Raw genomic sequence first — 17,154 nt, 5'->3', positions numbered from 1 at the left:
AGAACCAAAAATTTGAGCTGTTCATTTAGAAATGCAAATTCATGGAAATTTTAGGCGGAATATATTCGTAACTAAATTTAGAATTCATATATAAATTGAATTCTTGTGTTTGGAAAAAAATAACTCAATTTACTCAATTGAATTTCATATATATCTTTGTTTAGAGAGAACATAGAATTGATTTTGATTTTTTTTATTTTTTGGTATTTAACAGAGAGAGGGAGAGAGAGAGATCGTTTAATTTTACATGATAAAAGAGGTGATTAAGATGATTATTTTCAAAAATTCTAAACCTGTGAAATTTAAAATGGATTCTGCAAAATTTTGTTCTAACCGTTGGAATGTGCAAAAAAGTTTATGCCATTTTCAGCATTTTAAGTTCATGAACAATATGTTCAGCTATCTTACATTTCTCATCTCACAACACTAGAAATCCACCTCCATTCAAGATTAGCCCATGCAGGCAAGTATAAGTGCAACTGTTTTTCCCACAGATGGATTAAACGATGCCACTTTGCTTCTCTACAAACAATATGGGACAAGCATGCAATTTTTGATATCTGAAAATAACTAATCCTCCAAAAGTCCTGCCAGCAATGACCTAACCCACAAAAATAAGATGAAATAAAAAAAATAGTAAGAAAGGGCTGTAGTGTCTGTGAAACAAGATCATCCTGAAAGCACAGTTAAGAATCCTTTAGCCCGTCTTTGAGCATTGCACCAAATGACTCAAGCTGGTAACTGAAGCTTCTTGTTGTTTTTCCAGCTGCACCACAATTTTTTGACAGTAAAAATATAAGTTAAAACTTAGTCAAACTGCAATAGCTAGTGTACAAAGATTTGCTTGAATAGGACTTGTACCTCTCAAAGTAATAATAGAAGAAGTCAGCATAAAGCAATGTTTGTACAAGCCCTGATACCCAAGCTGCGCAGCCAAAAAAAAAAAAACAGAACATGTGAATGCCTGCAAAGCTTGAACTTAATTTTCAAATAGCTAAGCTTGTAAGTAAATAGAGTTCAACTTGTTCAAACTTGTGAATTGAGAATAAACTCGTAAGAACATGCCCTTGTGTAATCTACTAGTTTTATATGTTTATTTAACTTGGCTTGACTCAATGTTCCACACTGAAAAGCATACGTAAATATATTTGATCCAGTGCATTTTCAATTCAGAGTTACACACGAAAACGCTTTGGCAAAAGCTCCTAAAGTTGAAGCTAACTTGACATTATAACAAACCTAGATGAGCTAGTTCATGACAATATAAAAAACCTTGATGAAACTACTTTGACAAAAAAACAACATACTTGCATTTTAAGTTTATAAACAGTATGTTTTATTGCCATCCCCAATATATATATATATATATATATATATATGGGATACTTTTACACCAAAACTCACTTCCTTCTTTTAACCTATAAAATAAAGAAGGATGCATGATGTACAAAAAGCAGAATAGCCCTCCCTCATCCCTGACACTCATTATTGGGAAAATGCAACATACCAAGATTTCTTGATGGCAACCCTCTTCATATTCAAGTAACTAAACTAGTTAACCATCACGAGCATGACCCCTTGAACTTCGGCCAAATCACAAAAGAAATCTTAAACTTTTAATAGTTTTTATAATGTTGGCCAATTATTTCAATTTCATCAATTAATTCCTTGTCTTTTATTTTTCATAAAAATTTTGGCCTTCATATGACTATTGTCCAAATTTAGCTAATCTGGCAGTTAAATCTAACAGTGCAGGCCTCCACACAAGCTTTGATTGAGAAATCCACTAACTTGGGAAAAAAGCTCAGCTTTCTTGTAGCCATATTTTTAAAACTTAGTGCCATGTGACTAGCACAGCTAATCAGAAGGACAGAGCTTTTTTGTCAAATTGCTAGTAGATTTCCCAATCAAAGCTAGCGTCCCAAGCGCATGAATACACAATCAATTTTAATAGACATGTCAGCTGACTTTGCACAAGTCATATAGAGGCTACGATGTTATGAAAAATAAGTACAGGGTATCAATTGATACAATTGAAAGAATTAGCCAAAATTTCAAAGATGTTAAAAGTGAGATTTTTTTTTCTTTTTTTGTTATTTGGCCTCAAACTCTAGCAGTAATTGTTGGAGCAAAAAATAGAGAATATTATGTACACACTAATAAAAGGTTCCGCTCATTGTTTATGCACATGCCCGCAAGAGCATGTATATGGATACGTGCATGTGCCTAGATGAGTACATGTGTGCATGTACATGTATGTTGTGAGAAAGACAGAGAAAAGACACACACAAACATGGAAAACAAAAGGAAAGTTCATACTTATCCAATGAACATAGTGTGTCTCAGTGAAATAGCGATAAATCCAGTTGAGAATGTATAGGGCTCGGTATGCACTGCAATTAGAAAGAAAAAGATTGAATGAGTAGGTTACATATTATCCTTTTCAGGAAGTGTCTGAGAAAGTAGCAACTCCAACTGATCACATATGCATTCCCATGAGCATAGATAGTTGTATGAAATTAAGGCAATTCAATAGTCAAAAGCATTATTTTTTTAGCACAAAACTTCTACATATGATTTCAACGAATCAAAAGGCAATTATCTTTACTACAAGATACAAATCTATTTCCCCTTTCTATTACGTATCAAGAGGAATTGCACACTTAACTGGAACTAGAACTATATGGCATTAAAATTACATCGTAAATCCCATAAAGGACTAAACACGATTTGAAAATAGAAAAAGTAGATGTGTACAGAGACAATCAAGATTTGGTAATTAATGAGATACAAAGTCATCCCAGTATGATGTCAAAGACAAACAATTTTTGACAATGAATGCATGATATCACCATAACAGAATAACTTGTAACTGAAGATGGTAGTTTGATATTAACAATTCATGTATTCTGAAATGGCAACTTACCCAAGAAGAAATACATATTGCCCGGTCAAGTTGTCAATGTTTCTAGTTCTTTGTAACAGCACAAGCTGAGGAAGTATGGCAACAGCTTCTAAATATATGGAAAATGCCCACATCACCTAATCAATTTTGTTGTCAAATATATAAGAAAATGAAAAGCACTTTAAGAAGGTAAAGCAAACTTTTTGAGATAAAGTTCAAAAATATCTGCACATCTCAAGCGGCTTGAGGATAGATTTAGCAAAGGTATGCATATTTATTACTAAAATTGAAAAATAAGATAGGTACAATATGATGAAAACAAACCTCTTTAAATGTGAATTTCTCATTGACAAGAAGAGCCAAGAGTAAGCAAGGAATTATAAGGAAATAATGGCGGAAGGTGTCTTGAGATTTATCATAAGACCTACTGACAATCTTGTGGTTCCTTATGTACCAAACAATTGAAAATGAACTTCCTAAAAATATCAGCTTCATCGTAGTATTGTAGAGGGATATGAAATCCGTAAATATATCCAGATAGCGAGTAGCAAAAACAAGAGCATAGAGTTCTTGAGTCTTCAATGAAATGCCTGAATAAAACATAGCAGATTCAAACTTTAGAATAACTCTGACAACTAATAAAATTAAAAAAAATACCCCATGTTCTAATGAAAAATATTTAAAATTGCAACCAGTAACTATTTATTTAAACATTTGTATAGAGCATCTGTAAGTAAGATTGAACAAGCATGGTTAGCAATTCCACACACTTACAGATGGAGAAGTTTTAGGGGGCAACATAGCAGTTTTACTCTTTGGTAAAGAGTGATGAAAGATCCTCTACCCAAAGCATGAAAAAAGCACTTAGTGAAAAGGAGGGAAAACAAGAAAAAATGAGAAGTGAAAATGGGAGAAGATTCAGGCAAGTTGTCTAAAATACAATACATCTTCAAATTGTGAATAACATTTTAAACATTAATGATTTCTTAGAGGAATCAAATTAGTTCAATGAAATTTAGATTAATTGAAGAAAGCTAATATGAAGATTGAGTAAAAACAAGGGTTTATTACTTCTTCCTTCACTCTCTTGACTCTTGTCAGAAATTGGGTTGTCGCTTAGTGCAAAGGACTCATCAACAATGGACCAAGCATGGGCAGCAGTAGAGGCTCTTAATACTCCAAGCAAAGTTAAAAATGAATTACGGGGAGATCACAGGTTTCTTCTGGTAAAGGTCAGAGAGAGATTGTTTAATGTGTGGAACTCAGCAAGGCAGGTGCAGATCTGAAGTTAGAACTTGTGAGATGCAAAGCATATGTCCATTTTGAAAGAATTGATCCCAAAGATGCAAAGGAATATAATTTCTTTGAGCATATCGGGGTTTATGAGGGTCACTTGAGATCCCATGTTACTCAATGAAAGGGAAACTGCATCAAAGGTATCTATAAGGGAAACTCTCATGTTCATGTGGAAGATTGCATGGAACTATGAGGAAGAGTCTCATCCGCAATGAAGTCAAGGAGAGACATTGCAAATTGTTTTCAAAATACAGACTGTTGTAAAAGGAAATATCCAGCCGGTGATAAGATTAAGATATTAAGCTCTCTCTCTCCAGAGTCAGGTTAGCAGAATTGTATCAATTTCAGCTATAAATAATAGTGTCTTTAGAAGTGAAACAATGCAATAAAACGAGAAAGGTCTTATAAATACTACATGTATTAAAGGGGCAAAGACACTTTGTAAGTTCAAATAACAGCACGCTCGGAAGTAAACTCTCTAAGTATTCAAGAAATTAGGGATTTAGGTTGGATTGAGTCAAAGGTAATTACAATTTTCCAATCTTCTATTTATGATATAGCGAAGCATTTGGCATTGCCTAGTGCTTGTTAATTTCTTGTTTTGGTAAGTCAAATGAGGTTATACCTCCTAACAATCAAAACACATCCTCAAGTAGCAAACCTTAGCTTTAGCTTCTAACATGCTTTATCACATTTCTTCCAACACTCAATACTGCCACAATCTAAACTCAATTGCAAACCATTTCCCGTAATTTACCTAAGAGAAAAAGGAAAGAAACAAAGAAATCTCCTATTCTTTTATGCAAAATTTATCTTAATATATAACATTTAAGAAGAAATACAAAGCATTTTAAAAAATACATGGACATGAAAGCATTATAGAGAAAGAGATAGAGAGGTACCAGCGCAGGATTTGATGGTGTGGATCTTGAGTAGCAAGACGAGAACGCTGGCAAGGTGAGTCATATCACCCGCTAATCTGAAAATATTCATCTTTCTTCTTCGAGATTCGACAGTTTCAAATTCCTTGTTTATTTTCTCGCAGTTTAGCAGAGGAGCGAGCTTCTTCCAGAGAACGCAGTGCGGTGGATTCGCACCAGGGTCAGGTCAGATCTCGCACCAGTAGAAACCTTTGCGTTTTTTTTATTTTTTTATTTTTTTATTTTTGCTTACTTATGTGGTTTATCACAGTTTTATTATTATTATTTTTTTAAATCAGAGTTTGTAGTGCTATTGTGATGCTGTCAGCATCAGTGACGAGTTGTGGCCAATGAGATAATCCGATTTCTGTGTTTCTTTTATTGAAACTGAAGCAAAATTTAACTAATTCGCCTAATGCATAAAAATATCCAACTTTAACGTATTAACCTGTTATGCCTAACTTGCCTATACACGACGCTTGTACACTGGGGCCTCAGCAGGTTAAAAAAAAGGTTTTTTTTTTTTTAAATTTTTTTTTCCGACCGGATGGTCAGAAACAACGAGGGTTAGCAATTTTCAAATTCTAACTCAAAATCAAATCAATTTGACTCTCGATTCCGATGATTATTTTAAAATTTTAGTTATCAACTGATTTATTTATATAAAATTATTTGATTTTTAATATTAATTCGATTATCATCAAATTTACTTTTAAGTTTAAAAAAAATTAATTTGATTTAAAATAATCGAATTTAAAATCAAACTCAATTGGTTCAATTCAGTTTTAAACGATTTTTACATCATTCGATTTTGAATTTGATCACTACAAAAATAAATTAAGATTGAATTAATTCGGTTTGGTTAACCGGATGATCGTATTCTCATTTGAATTAAAAAAAAAATGCATTTAATTAGTTTGGTGTTAGATTATTCCTCCCGGTTTCTTGCATAATACGACATAATTTCATGTTAGCAATTTATTTTTTTTAAATAAAATTTTATTCCTGAAGCAAAATAAAACAAGCAAAAAATTATTATTTTCTAAACATGTTAAAGTATCATTAGTAACATCATTTAAAAAAAACACACACACGCACAGGGTTTCCTAACAAGTCATTTTATACTAAAAGGATATTGTCTGAATGTAGCTTAAAAAAAATTGTTAATAATAGTGAAATCATTGTCAACAGTTGTTTCTTTTTCGCCTTTTATTTGTTTTTTAAATTCAGAAGAGAGGGTCAAAATTGGATTCCATATTAACATATTCATTCCGAAATATGTTATTTATAATCCGAGATCAATGAAACTATATTTACAAGTTTTTCCATTTCAATATACATATATATAATCCAGCAAAGCCAGTAATATAAACAAATAAAAGTTAAAATCATTAAAAGTTTTTTTATACATAATTTTAAATATTTTCTTTGAATAGATTAAATTATAATATAAAGTTATTGGTATTTTATTTTTTTTAGTGATTTTTCATTTAATCATTCTTATAATTCTATAAAATAATAAAATAATAAAATAAATTTTTTATTATACTAAATATTGAAATATGGATTCATATTCCAATTGTCATTTTATTATATTTATTTCATTCTATTTCAGCTGCCAAATATTGTCGTGTATTATTAGAAATACTCATATCTATTATAAAGTTTAAACCAATAGGTGGAGACGGACTATATATATAATGTTAATATTTGTTGTTTTTAATTTAATCATGTGAAAATTTTAAACTATAATTTAGATCGTTAGAGATATCTATAATACAACCGTTCATTGAGTTAATTTATTTACCACTTATGAAAGTTAAAAATAAAAACATTCTCCAACGTTATTGTCTATTTAGTGTGTGAGTTTGATGTGTCAAAAAGACAATGAGATATTGTCTATCGCACTCTCTATTTCCTGAGGCTCTGTTAGATAGCGTGATTAAACTTTTTGTCTTTTTTTTCCCTTTATTTATATATTTTTATTTTATTTTATACATTCTCGTTTATTTGCGCTCAAACTTCTTATCGCACTAAAACTGATTTCTTCTCCGTGTGTAGAGAATCATTTTTAAAATCTAACATTTACAAATACACATTCACCAATGTCATTATCTATAACTGTTATTTATTAAAATATATCAGCCACAATCCATGGTTGTATTAGAGTACTCTCATATATATAACTTAAAATTTAAAGTAGATTTTAATTAGAGTTCAACTTTTGAAAGATTGTGATGAACCAAGGTTTTTGGATAGAATGATTATTACATTATTTTAAAATTGTAATATAATTTTTTTTAGGAAAAAATATTTTTCTTTTAATATCTTTTACTTGATTTCATATATAATAAGATGAATTATTCAAATAAAAATCTTTATATAATATTTCATTTTATCATAAAATATCTCCACTTGATTAACCCACAATAAAAATACATAAAATATCTTCTGGTAAATATTTTCTTCAACTTTTTTCCTTAATTACAAATAAAATAAATAAATAATTAATTCCTAATATTCAGGCCCATGTTTTCACAGCCGCAACCCATTGTTACATCGTTTCGTCCCCACCAACGAAGAACTCGACACAAAGATTAAAAAAGACAATGTCACATTCACGTTCGCAGTTAAAAAACATATTACATGTCCCACACTCACCTAAAAGCCGACGAAATACGCGCCTTCCTCACCAACATCTAAAAAGCAAAAAGCTATTACGGACTTCCCTTCTACAATTAGACTGTTGACCGACGCGTCAGTTCGCGTGAGAAAATAAGTAACTCACCCAGCCCAGCCCACAGTTGTCATAAGTATGGAAAGAAATCTTGATTAAATTAATAAATACTAATCAATGGAAGATTATCTCATAATCCCACGAGTAACGGACTCTTTCTGGTGATGGTCCACTGTGTACTGTGTCGTGGCCCTCTTCTCGCTATTTCCGATATTTAATTTAAATATATAAATATATATGTGGGAATCGAATTAAAGGGCACAATTAAGGTAGAAGAAGAGAGATAGAGTCGGCGCTTTTTTCTTGGCTGTAGGGAGTACAGAGTGAGAGAGAGAAGAGCACATATCTCAAGTCAAGCACAAAACACTTACTGTACTGTATTTTGTTTATTATTTTATTTTATGTCTTTGTGTATAAATTTTTGGAGAATCTGAAGTCCGAAGATTAGTCGATCTCTGGGGTAACGGCTATTTTTTCTTTTTATGATATTGAGGGAGAACAAAGTTTGATTTGGTTTTTAAGGCTACCTTTAGAGATGGATTGTAACAATGACGGGTATATCTCTATGTCTATTTCAGTAATCACTGGTCTTCTGATTAATGGTTGGTTTTAGAATGCATGGTTGGTTTATTGTTTTTTATTTTATAATTATTTTGGTTGGACTGCTACTTTTTTTTTAGATTAGATTTTGATTTTGGAGATGTTTTTAACTGATCTTTCTTTTTTTTTTTTTTTTGAAAAAATTTATTTAAGGAGATTGCCATGTTTCTACACTACATTTTAGTTCTAATTATTTATCTATCCACCTAACAATCTACTTTTGCATTTATTCCTGGTTTTGTGAATTTCAATTTGCTTGATATTTTTTTCTTTTAATTTGTTTTTTTTTTCTGGGGTTTACTGGATTTATCTTGTACTGTTTGAGAGTAGATGATTATGATGATGATGATGCTGATGATAATGAATATGTGGGCTCTGAACAAATTTGGTGGGTCATTATATTTCTTTTCCCCCTTTTCTTTTGACCTTTTTTATTTGCTCATTTTAAACAATTTACTACGAATTGTATATTTCTGAACATGGATTTTTGTTCTGATGTTTTTATCTTGGATTGGATCCAAACTATAGGCATGTTCCTTTACTCAGAATTTGATATTTGCTATCTGCTACAAAATTTGGTTGCATTGAGCTGATTTTACTTTACCCTTATGCCTTTTCATATATTATTTGTTATTGTTTAGTGTATTGTTATAATTTTCCTTTACCATTTTGATTCTCTCCACCAAATTTTGACTATGTTCTTATTTTACATTATGAATTATCACTGTTGATATGAGGTAGACTTAAGTTGGATGTTGTAAAATGCAGATTGAATTCTGATTCTAAGCATAGGGTTCTGTTTGACTTTCTATAACTATATTCTGACTGGCTTTAGAGATGTGCATCAGTAAGCCTAACTATTTTTCCTCCTTGTTTTGTGAAGTAATACTAGACAACATTGGGATTGGCAAGGTGAGGAATATTGTAGCCAAAAGGATTCCAATTATGGTAAGTTGTTTGCCTGGTTTATAATTTGCTTGGAAGTGGAAGTATGTCACTGAAGATAGCGTTTTGGCCTGAGCCAGATAACAAACAAATGCATTTACTGATGTTGGGTATTGTTGTTTTGGGCAGATGTATCTCAATGTATATGGAATGAAGTGGCTTTGAATGAGGAAGATCTCTCCTACATGTTAGATGAAACAACCCCAGTCAAGTCTTGCGGGGATTTGGCTTACCACATTAATCATAGCGGTGCGACTTGATTCCCAAGTTTTTGCTTTCGTCTAAGTTGCCAATAGTTTTTTCTAATCGGAAAAGATGTATTTCAGATAGCATGGACAAGGAACCAGCAGAAAAAAGGGACTCATTTTCTCAGTTAAAGAGACGCCGAATGCTACAGTTTGATACTCAACCAGGAGATTCCCCCTTTTGCAATGAAGATATATCGTCTGTATTTCTTCAATCAAATGTAACTGCTAAATGTCCCTTTTCTGTCTGATGCTTTCGTTATCTAATAAACTGTTGTTATTGTAATCCTTTTTGTGATGAATAGGCATTTGGAAAATTTTAAATATTTATGCTGTCTCTGGTTTTTTAGCATTGAAAACCCTATCATACAAATGATATGATGTGTATCTATATGCAAATAAATTTTGGTATATAATGATATCTTGCTATTCTAGATATCTGACTAAACAGTTGAGCTGTAGCTTTAAAATTGAACATGATTGGACAACACACAGTTTTCTTTAACTACCTTAACTCTATTGATCGAAATTGCATATTGTTGGACACAATTCAGTTTTCTATACCTAGTTCAACCATGACTTGGGTCCATCAACCAATTTTAGTCCGTCTTTACATCTTGTTCTGCATCATCCATAGTGTACTGAAGTTTATTCTCTCTCTACATATGACAATCGATCTGCTTCAATGCTTTTTGTGATTGAATAGTTCTGGTTCTATGTTTAGGAGAGGGAGGACTCACTTGAAGAAGTTTTACCTCAAGCATCAGAGTGGCTTCCTGGGTTTTCAGGTTTGTTTCTTTCAAGAATCTGGTTTGAAACCTATTTCAACTTGGAGCTGCCGATTTTATTCAACTGTTGAATTTATAATCATGATTTCATATGTTCTAGCAGATGCATCTGCCTCCAGTTATGAGGTCCTGGATCAGTCCTCTGAGGGATGGCTTGCTGAATGCCTTAATGACACTGAGATGCATTTGAGTCCCAATGATATGTATGCTTCTTTATGCTTTTAAAGCTCTAGCTTCATTACTTTTCTCTAGAAGCTGATTGATTTATTTTGTGAGACTCAGGAATTTTCCTGGAGCATCTGATGTTCAAATTGATATTTCAGGTATACTCCTTGGTTTTTTCTCATTCATATAACAGGCATTTTCTTTTCAGTATCAAGTGAAGTGCTTAATGCCTATCATGTAAAGACATTATGTAAAGTGCATGATATTAGCTTTGCTGATGTAGAGTTCTGCAATGGTCCAGTTGGGAATGAAGCCAGTGTAATTCAAAAGCGTGTGACCCGAACTCCCCGGAATGTAGTTTTTAAAGGTCTTTCTCCTTTCACACTATTCTCTTCGCGCTTGTATCTACTTGGTACAGTGTCATTTATAATTGCTAATATAATTTATATCTTCTGATGAGTCCAAAAACTGTTCTTGCCCATTCGTTTTTCTTTTTTGGTGGGGGTGGTGTTGGGATAGGAAGCAACATAAACAATTGAAGTATCAACATAACTTTGTTAATCCCAACTTCTTTTTGTTTTTCCACAATTAGGTAAGAAGTCTTTCATACGAACCCCCACTAAGTTAGCTTCTTCTGTGGTCTATCCGTTTGCATTCATCAAACCTTGTGGGTTCCATGGAGATGTTACATTGAAGGACATAAATCAGCGGATCCGCACGCCTCCACCATCAAAATCAAAGCAAAATGATGAAGATCCTACTGCTTATCCAACTTCGGCTTTTTCTGGGAAGCCTGTTGTTGGCAAAACTAAAATTCGTACTGAAGGAGGAAAAGGAAGCATCACAATTATGAGAACCAAAGGTTGAGTAGATAATTGTCTTTTTCTGGGAAACCTGTTTTGCAGCCCGATGAACTCATCCCGATGTGCAATGGGGCCGAGTTCTTCTTAACCTTGTTTTTATGCTCTGTAGAAATCTCGGGCCTTCCAAAGTATAGGTGTTGATAGTGGATTTTTTCTTTTTTTTTTTTTTTTTTTTTTTTTTTTTTCTTTTCCATTTTTTTAGAGGTTGTTCTTGGAATTCATAAATCACATGAATCAGTGTTTATGTTTCCAAGTAGTAGTTTAGGCGTCAATGGCTGTTATGCAATACATATTTAACTTTGGTCTAGAACTAATGGAAATCTTTTGATGTCAATGAGATTTGTGTGTTTCTTTTTAGTCTTCAGTGATGCCTTTTTTTTCTCTTTTCTGATATTTGATTAGCAAGAATGCTTCTTCTCATCTAAGAGCTTGTTATATGCACTATGTTCTAGTATGAGCAGCATATTGTAAATTTTAAAACTTCCTTTTATGTATATGAAATGAAGATCGAAGAGCAAGATTTCTATGTGTTTAAGCTGACTAGGGCCTAATTCTTTGTTTGTCGGAGCTGCTTTTTCACCCTTTACATGTTCATTGGTTGGGCCTGAGCTTGAAAAATGTTACGAAGACCCATATACCACAGGCCATGGCCATAAGTGTTTTTCAACCTGGATCACCAACAGCTTTTTATTATTGTTCCTTACCGGAGTGTTCACGTTACTGTTCCTGCTATGGTTACACACACACACACACGTATATATATTAATTTATATTTAATATGAAAAAAATGTCCTTTTCTCTTGACTTATCTTTATTTATGATTTTTTAAAGTTTTTTATTTAAAATTACTCAGTTATAAAAAATTAATAATAAATGTTAATTAATTCTTTTAAAATCTGTTGTTATTTTTATTAAACATAATAACTGTTTACAATTTTTAAAAAACTCATTTGCCATTTCACTTTTTCTCTTTTAATTTTAGTTTCTAAATATTTGTCATATTTTTTTTTTTTGCAAGGAAATAATTATCGTATTTAAAAGTTATATTTAAAAAAATTATATTTCTAAATACTTAATTTTAAAAAGTAATAGCAACCATTAATATGGGTATCAAGTTTTCTAATGATTTGATTTGATTGGCAGTTGGCACACATTTCAAATTAAAGAAATGGAAGAATATTCCACAACAAGATGCTCTTTTATCAAGTTATCAACTTCCACCACAAATGTCACTGTTAGAGAGTCAATACCAATTAAATGAAAAGGAAAATTTTTTTAAAAAAAATAGAGGGTTTGTCCCTCTACTTTTTAATTTAAAAAAACGGTTATTAAAACGGTCAATACTTAGGTCATAGAGCAGTATATATAACCACAAGGTGGCGGTAATATATACAACCCGCCAAGGCCGTTACGTCATACGGAAACCAACCAACCGCTAACTGTTCAAATATCCAAGCATAAAAACTAGAATATACTCTCTTCCCTTTTTTTTGGACTCCGGTTCATTCTATTTTTTTCCAATCCATTTCTCTTTGCCTTCTCCTTCTTCGTAATTCTCTCTTTCTCTCTTCTTCTATACACACAGTCGATAGCTACTCTGCTTCTCCCTTCTTCTTTTTCTTTTTCATGGAAAATCCATGACTATGGCGGGGTTTCAGTATTCCTTTGTTCTTGCTCCGTTTCTTATTATAACAACTTCTTTATCAGTCTACGGCAAGAACAAGATTCTGTCAACTTTAGACGGTCCGTTTGAGCCAGTTACTGTTCCTTTTGACGTTAGATTACGTGGTAACGCCGTTGATTTGCCCTATACTGATCCCCGAGTTATTCGCCGAGTCAGAGGATTTGAGCCAGAGCAGATATCGGTTTCTCTATCGGCCTCTTACGATTCTGTTTGGATCTCCTGGATTACAGGTTCTTCTTCTTCTTCTTTTTTATACAATTTTAATTAATTATTGATGGAAAATTAATAATGGGGTATTGTTGTTGGATTTTGCAGGGGAATCCCAAATTGGTTATAACATAAAACCACTAGACCCTAAAAGTGTTGCCAGTGTTGTTCGTTATGGGCCTTTGAGATATCCGTTAAGTCATGAAGCTAAGGGCTATTCCCTTGTTTATAACCAGCTTTATCCTTTTCAAGGTCTCCAAAATTATACTTCTGGAATCATCCACCACGTTCGTCTTACTGGTAATGTTCGTCAATTCTTTTGCAGTTTTTCCCTTTCCTGGTGCTTTGAAAATTTTTAATGGCAGGGGTAGTCAGATTTAGGAATAAAGGAAATTTTTAATTAGCAATTTTTTTCTGGTTTTTGGTTGTTAACAGGGTTAAAACCTGACACATTATATTACTATCGATGTGGGGATCCTTCTATAAAAGCAATGAGCAGCATTTACTCATTCAAAACAATGCCAGTTTCTAGTCCAAGAAGCTATCCTAGTAGAATAGCAATTGTGGGAGATCTTGGACTTACATACAATACAACTTCCACAATCAGCCATGTGATTAGTAACAAACCTGAACTTGTTCTGCTTGTTGGAGATGTTACTTATGCAAATCTATACCTCACAAATGGAACTGGTGCCGATTGCTATACATGTGAATTTTCTGATTCTCCCATACGTGAGACCTATCAACCTCGTTGGGATTATTGGGGAAGGTTAATTTCCAGTTTCTAGCTTGAATTTGTGATTCTACGAGTTTTTTGAGTTTACAAGTCATTAACTTTTGCTTTTCAAGTGAATTTCAGTTAAACAAGATTCTTAAACTGTCTTTCTAATAGTTTCAATCTTCAATGTTAATGTCAGACAGACTCTAAAGGATAAAACTTTGATATTGTTATTGTTGGATGTTTGTTTGCAGGTTTATGCAGTCTTTAATTGCTAGAGTTCCAATTATGGTATTGGAGGGGAACCATGAAATTGAACCACAAGCTGGAAATCAAACATTTGTTGCTTACAGTTCTCGATTTGCATTCCCATCTAAAGAAAGTGGATCTTCATCTACATTCTACTATTCTTTCAATGCTGGTGGGATACATTTCATTATGCTTGGAGCATACATTGCTTATGATAAATCAGGTAAAAATGAAGCGAGCAATTTATTCTTGTGGAGAAAGACAATTTTATAATGGCTTTTGATCAAATTTTGAAATGTTAAAGGAATTTACACTTGTAATTATGTTACGTTTTGATTTCTTTGACAGCTGATCAGTACAAGTGGCTGGAGAATGACTTGGCTAAAGTTGACCGATCAGTAACTCCATGGATAATAGCTACATGGCATCCACCTTGGTATAGTTCTTATAAAGCCCATTACAGAGAAGCTGAGTGTATGAAAGTGGCAATGGAAGAATTGCTTTACTCATATGGTGTTGATATAGTCTTCAATGGACATGTAAGTGATGAAATGATGATCGTTATAGTCTTCAATGGAAGAATTGCTTCATTAACCTTTTTGCTAATGACAAATTAATTACCAGGTTCATGCATATGAGAGGTCAAATCGAGTATATAATTACGAATTGGATCCATGTGGTCCGATATATATCACAATTGGAGATGGGGGTAACCGAGAAAAAATGGCTATAGAACATGCTGATGAACCTGGAAAGTGTCCGGAGCCATCAACTACTCCTGATGCTCACATGGGTGGTTTTTGTGCAACAAACTTTACAACAGGCCCAGCTGCAGGTAAGTTCTGTTGGGACCGACAACCTGATTACAGTGCCCTTAGAGAAAGTAGCTTTGGCCATGGAATTCTAGAGGTATCTTTCTTTCTCTCTGCAAATAAAGATCTTTTTGCCCTTTTCTGACTTAAAGTTGAGTATTATTGTGAAAATGTATCATGTTTGTGCTCAATTAGATGATGTTGAAGTTCCGAAATAATTTAGTGTTGAAATTTTGAATGTGAGGTTGTTTTAAACTCAACTCCTGTGCATTGGAAAAGAAAACTGGACTGGGTAATAGAACACATTTTCATTTTGATTCAAGATCATACAGAACGTGATTATTTTGAACTTTATGGACATGTAAAATGTTGAATAATGAAGATACTGCAATCTTATCAGCAAAAGTTTTAAACTTTGAATGTGAATTGCAGGTGAAGAATGAGACATGGGCTTTATGGACATGGCACCGAAATCAAGACTCCGAGAGTAAAATTGGGGATCAAATTTATATAGTGAGACAACCTGATAAATGCATGATCCGTCCAACGCTAACTAAGCATTGGTCGTGGGACATTTAAGTTTGTTTTAGTAGAAAATTCTGATCATTGAAAGTGTTGTTATTTTAATCATATGTGAGATGATGGGAGAGAAGAAGAAGAAGAAGAAGAAGAAGAAGATATATGTAGAGAAATACAATAGCAGGGGAAGCATCTAGATCCTTTCCCACTATAGCAGTAAATAAAAATACTATCCATTTTTTTAGCATTGCATTGCAAGTTTAGATTACTAGTACATAGTATGAAGTTTACATTTAGACATCTCTCTCACTCCAGATTTTAGAAAAAAAGTCCTTATCATGTTTGATTGTTATCATGACAATGGATGGAGCCTGCAAAATTTATATCCAATAAGGGCATTTTGATAAAATGAAAATTATAGTTGTGGTTCGATTTCAATTTTTTTTTATATGAAGTACTGTAGTTTTTTTTTTTGAAAGGTAAGTACTATAGTTTTAAGAAGTATTGTATTGTTGTTGTTGCATAAGAAATTTACAGTTGTAGTAAAGGGTTTTAATTCTAGACTTTCTGAACCATGAACATGAAGTGAGTAAATCTAACTAGTGTTGTTATAGAAATTAAGAAAGTAAATCAAAAGGGCATGCTTATTTTTGGACAAGGGTTTCAGAAGAGATGGTTAGAGAGCAGGTGCAAGATTCCAGGAACAAATGCACAATACAAGCAATTACTATACAAGATGACAAGCAAACAGGCAAATTTGAATCTCCATCTCTGGAACCTGTAGAACCAGAATTGGTTAATTTATGTTATATATATATTTACTATTTAGCCAGGGCATGATTGAGTAATAGGTTATGAAATGAAAATGACTTGTGTGAATTCAAAAGACTTGAAAGTCACATGCAGTTGGTTGAATTTTGATGTTGTTGCATTAAATACAAAGCTTTACAAGTTATGTATATGCCCCACCTCATTTTTAAACTTATCTTCATATTGGTTTCATACATGAATTGAGGTCTGAACTTTACAAGGACTATTTAACAGCATCTTATATTTTTATGTTGGTCTATTAAATTAATTTATCAACTTGTAAAATTATATCTATTAAATACTTTAATTTGTAAAATTATACCTATTGAACATAATCTTATATATTTTTTAATTACTGATTATTTGTATAATAAGTATATTAGTTTTTTCATATTTTAATACAAATAATTGAATGATGAATTTCATATTTTTATATTTGTTTAATCAGTTGATAAGTAACCGTATCTTTATAAGTTAAACTGTTTAATAAATATAATTTTATAGATCAAAGGATTTAGCACGAAATATAAAAATTAAGAGTGTCATTGAATAGTTTAGATAATAAATTCTCTCTGGTTATCTAAGATAGAGATGTTTTAAACCTATTTGATTTAGCAATAATCAAACTACAACCAATTATTCATAGTCAACTAAACCAAACAAACTGCAAAAAACTCTGAAGGTGGTAATG

At 32.4% G+C, this 17,154-nt stretch overlaps 3 protein-coding genes across 7 annotated transcripts; 2 read left to right on the top strand and 1 right to left on the bottom strand.

The window, feature by feature from the left end:
• Positions 1-342: 342 nt before the first annotated feature.
• ERD2B (endoplasmic reticulum retention defective 2B) lies at positions 343-5,383 on the bottom strand. Its single transcript, XM_012229698.4, has 6 exons — positions 5,104-5,383; positions 3,230-3,495; positions 2,927-3,042; positions 2,320-2,393; positions 862-925; positions 343-766 (listed from the first exon to the last, which is right to left on the bottom strand). Exons 1-6 carry the CDS (start codon positions 5,192-5,194, stop codon positions 730-732), a joined length of 648 nt encoding a protein of 215 aa, XP_012085088.1. The 5' UTR covers positions 5,195-5,383; the 3' UTR covers positions 343-729.
• A 2,709-nt stretch (positions 5,384-8,092) lies between these two features.
• On the top strand, positions 8,093-11,821 carry XRI1 (x-ray induced transcript 1). 5 transcript variants are annotated; one of them, XM_020683430.3, is made up of 10 exons: positions 8,093-8,460; positions 8,789-8,846; positions 9,342-9,406; positions 9,533-9,652; positions 9,730-9,869; positions 10,373-10,436; positions 10,540-10,639; positions 10,719-10,759; positions 10,903-10,968; positions 11,194-11,821. In XM_020683430.3, exons 1-10 carry the CDS (start codon positions 8,394-8,396, stop codon positions 11,466-11,468), a joined length of 996 nt encoding a protein of 331 aa, XP_020539089.1. In that variant the 5' UTR covers positions 8,093-8,393; the 3' UTR covers positions 11,469-11,821. The 5 variants fall into 5 exon arrangements, with proteins under 5 accessions (XP_020539089.1, XP_020539088.1, XP_012085089.1 ...); XM_020683429.3 differs by having other exon boundaries at positions 8,100-8,460; positions 10,885-10,968; XM_012229699.4 differs by having other exon boundaries at positions 8,103-8,413; positions 10,885-10,968.
• Positions 11,822-12,949: 1,128 nt separating this feature from the next.
• Positions 12,950-16,091, top strand: PAP15 (purple acid phosphatase 15). Its single transcript, XM_037639606.2, has 7 exons — positions 12,950-13,378; positions 13,464-13,655; positions 13,791-14,124; positions 14,328-14,545; positions 14,671-14,861; positions 14,947-15,231; positions 15,567-16,091. The coding sequence occupies exons 1-7, from the start codon at positions 13,102-13,104 to the stop codon at positions 15,711-15,713; spliced, it is 1,644 nt and encodes a 547-aa protein (XP_037495534.1). The 5' UTR covers positions 12,950-13,101; the 3' UTR covers positions 15,714-16,091.
• The last annotated feature ends 1,063 nt before the right edge of the window (positions 16,092-17,154 follow it).

This window comes from Jatropha curcas, chromosome 3 (assembly GCF_041381405.1).
Source record: "Jatropha curcas cultivar XTBG-Jc1 chromosome 3, XTBG_Jcur_1.0, whole genome shotgun sequence".
NCBI lineage: Eukaryota > Viridiplantae > Streptophyta > Magnoliopsida > Malpighiales > Euphorbiaceae > Jatropha > Jatropha curcas.
Note: the sequence above shows the minus strand (reverse complement) of the source record. Positions and strands in the feature narration are given on the sequence as shown.

Excerpts from the sequence above, each read along its gene's own strand:
- ERD2B (XM_012229698.4), bottom strand. The coding sequence starts at position 5,194 with ATGAATATTTTCAGATTAGCGGGTGATATGACTCACCTTGCCAGCGTT. Across the intron at positions 3,043-3,229 it reads AGAAATTCACATTTAAAGAG|GTGATGTGGGCATTTTCCAT; the intron begins GTTTGTTTTCAT and ends AAAATTGATTAG. Across the intron at positions 926-2,319 it reads ACACTATGTTCATTGGATAA|CTTGGGTATCAGGGCTTGTA; the intron begins GTATGAACTTTC and ends TTGGCTGCGCAG.
- PAP15 (XM_037639606.2), top strand. The coding sequence starts at position 13,102 with ATGACTATGGCGGGGTTTCAGTATTCCTTTGTTCTTGCTCCGTTTCTT. Across the intron at positions 14,546-14,670 it reads CATTGCTTATGATAAATCAG|CTGATCAGTACAAGTGGCTG; the intron begins GTAAAAATGAAG and ends TTTCTTTGACAG. Across the intron at positions 15,232-15,566 it reads TTGGCCATGGAATTCTAGAG|GTGAAGAATGAGACATGGGC; the intron begins GTATCTTTCTTT and ends TGTGAATTGCAG.
- XRI1 (XM_020683429.3), top strand. The coding sequence starts at position 8,394 with ATGGATTGTAACAATGACGGGTATATCTCTATGTCTATTTCAGTAATC. Across the intron at positions 8,847-9,341 it reads GTGGGCTCTGAACAAATTTG|TAATACTAGACAACATTGGG; the intron begins GTGGGTCATTAT and ends TGTTTTGTGAAG. Across the intron at positions 10,640-10,718 it reads CATTTGAGTCCCAATGATAT|GAATTTTCCTGGAGCATCTG; the intron begins GTATGCTTCTTT and ends TGTGAGACTCAG.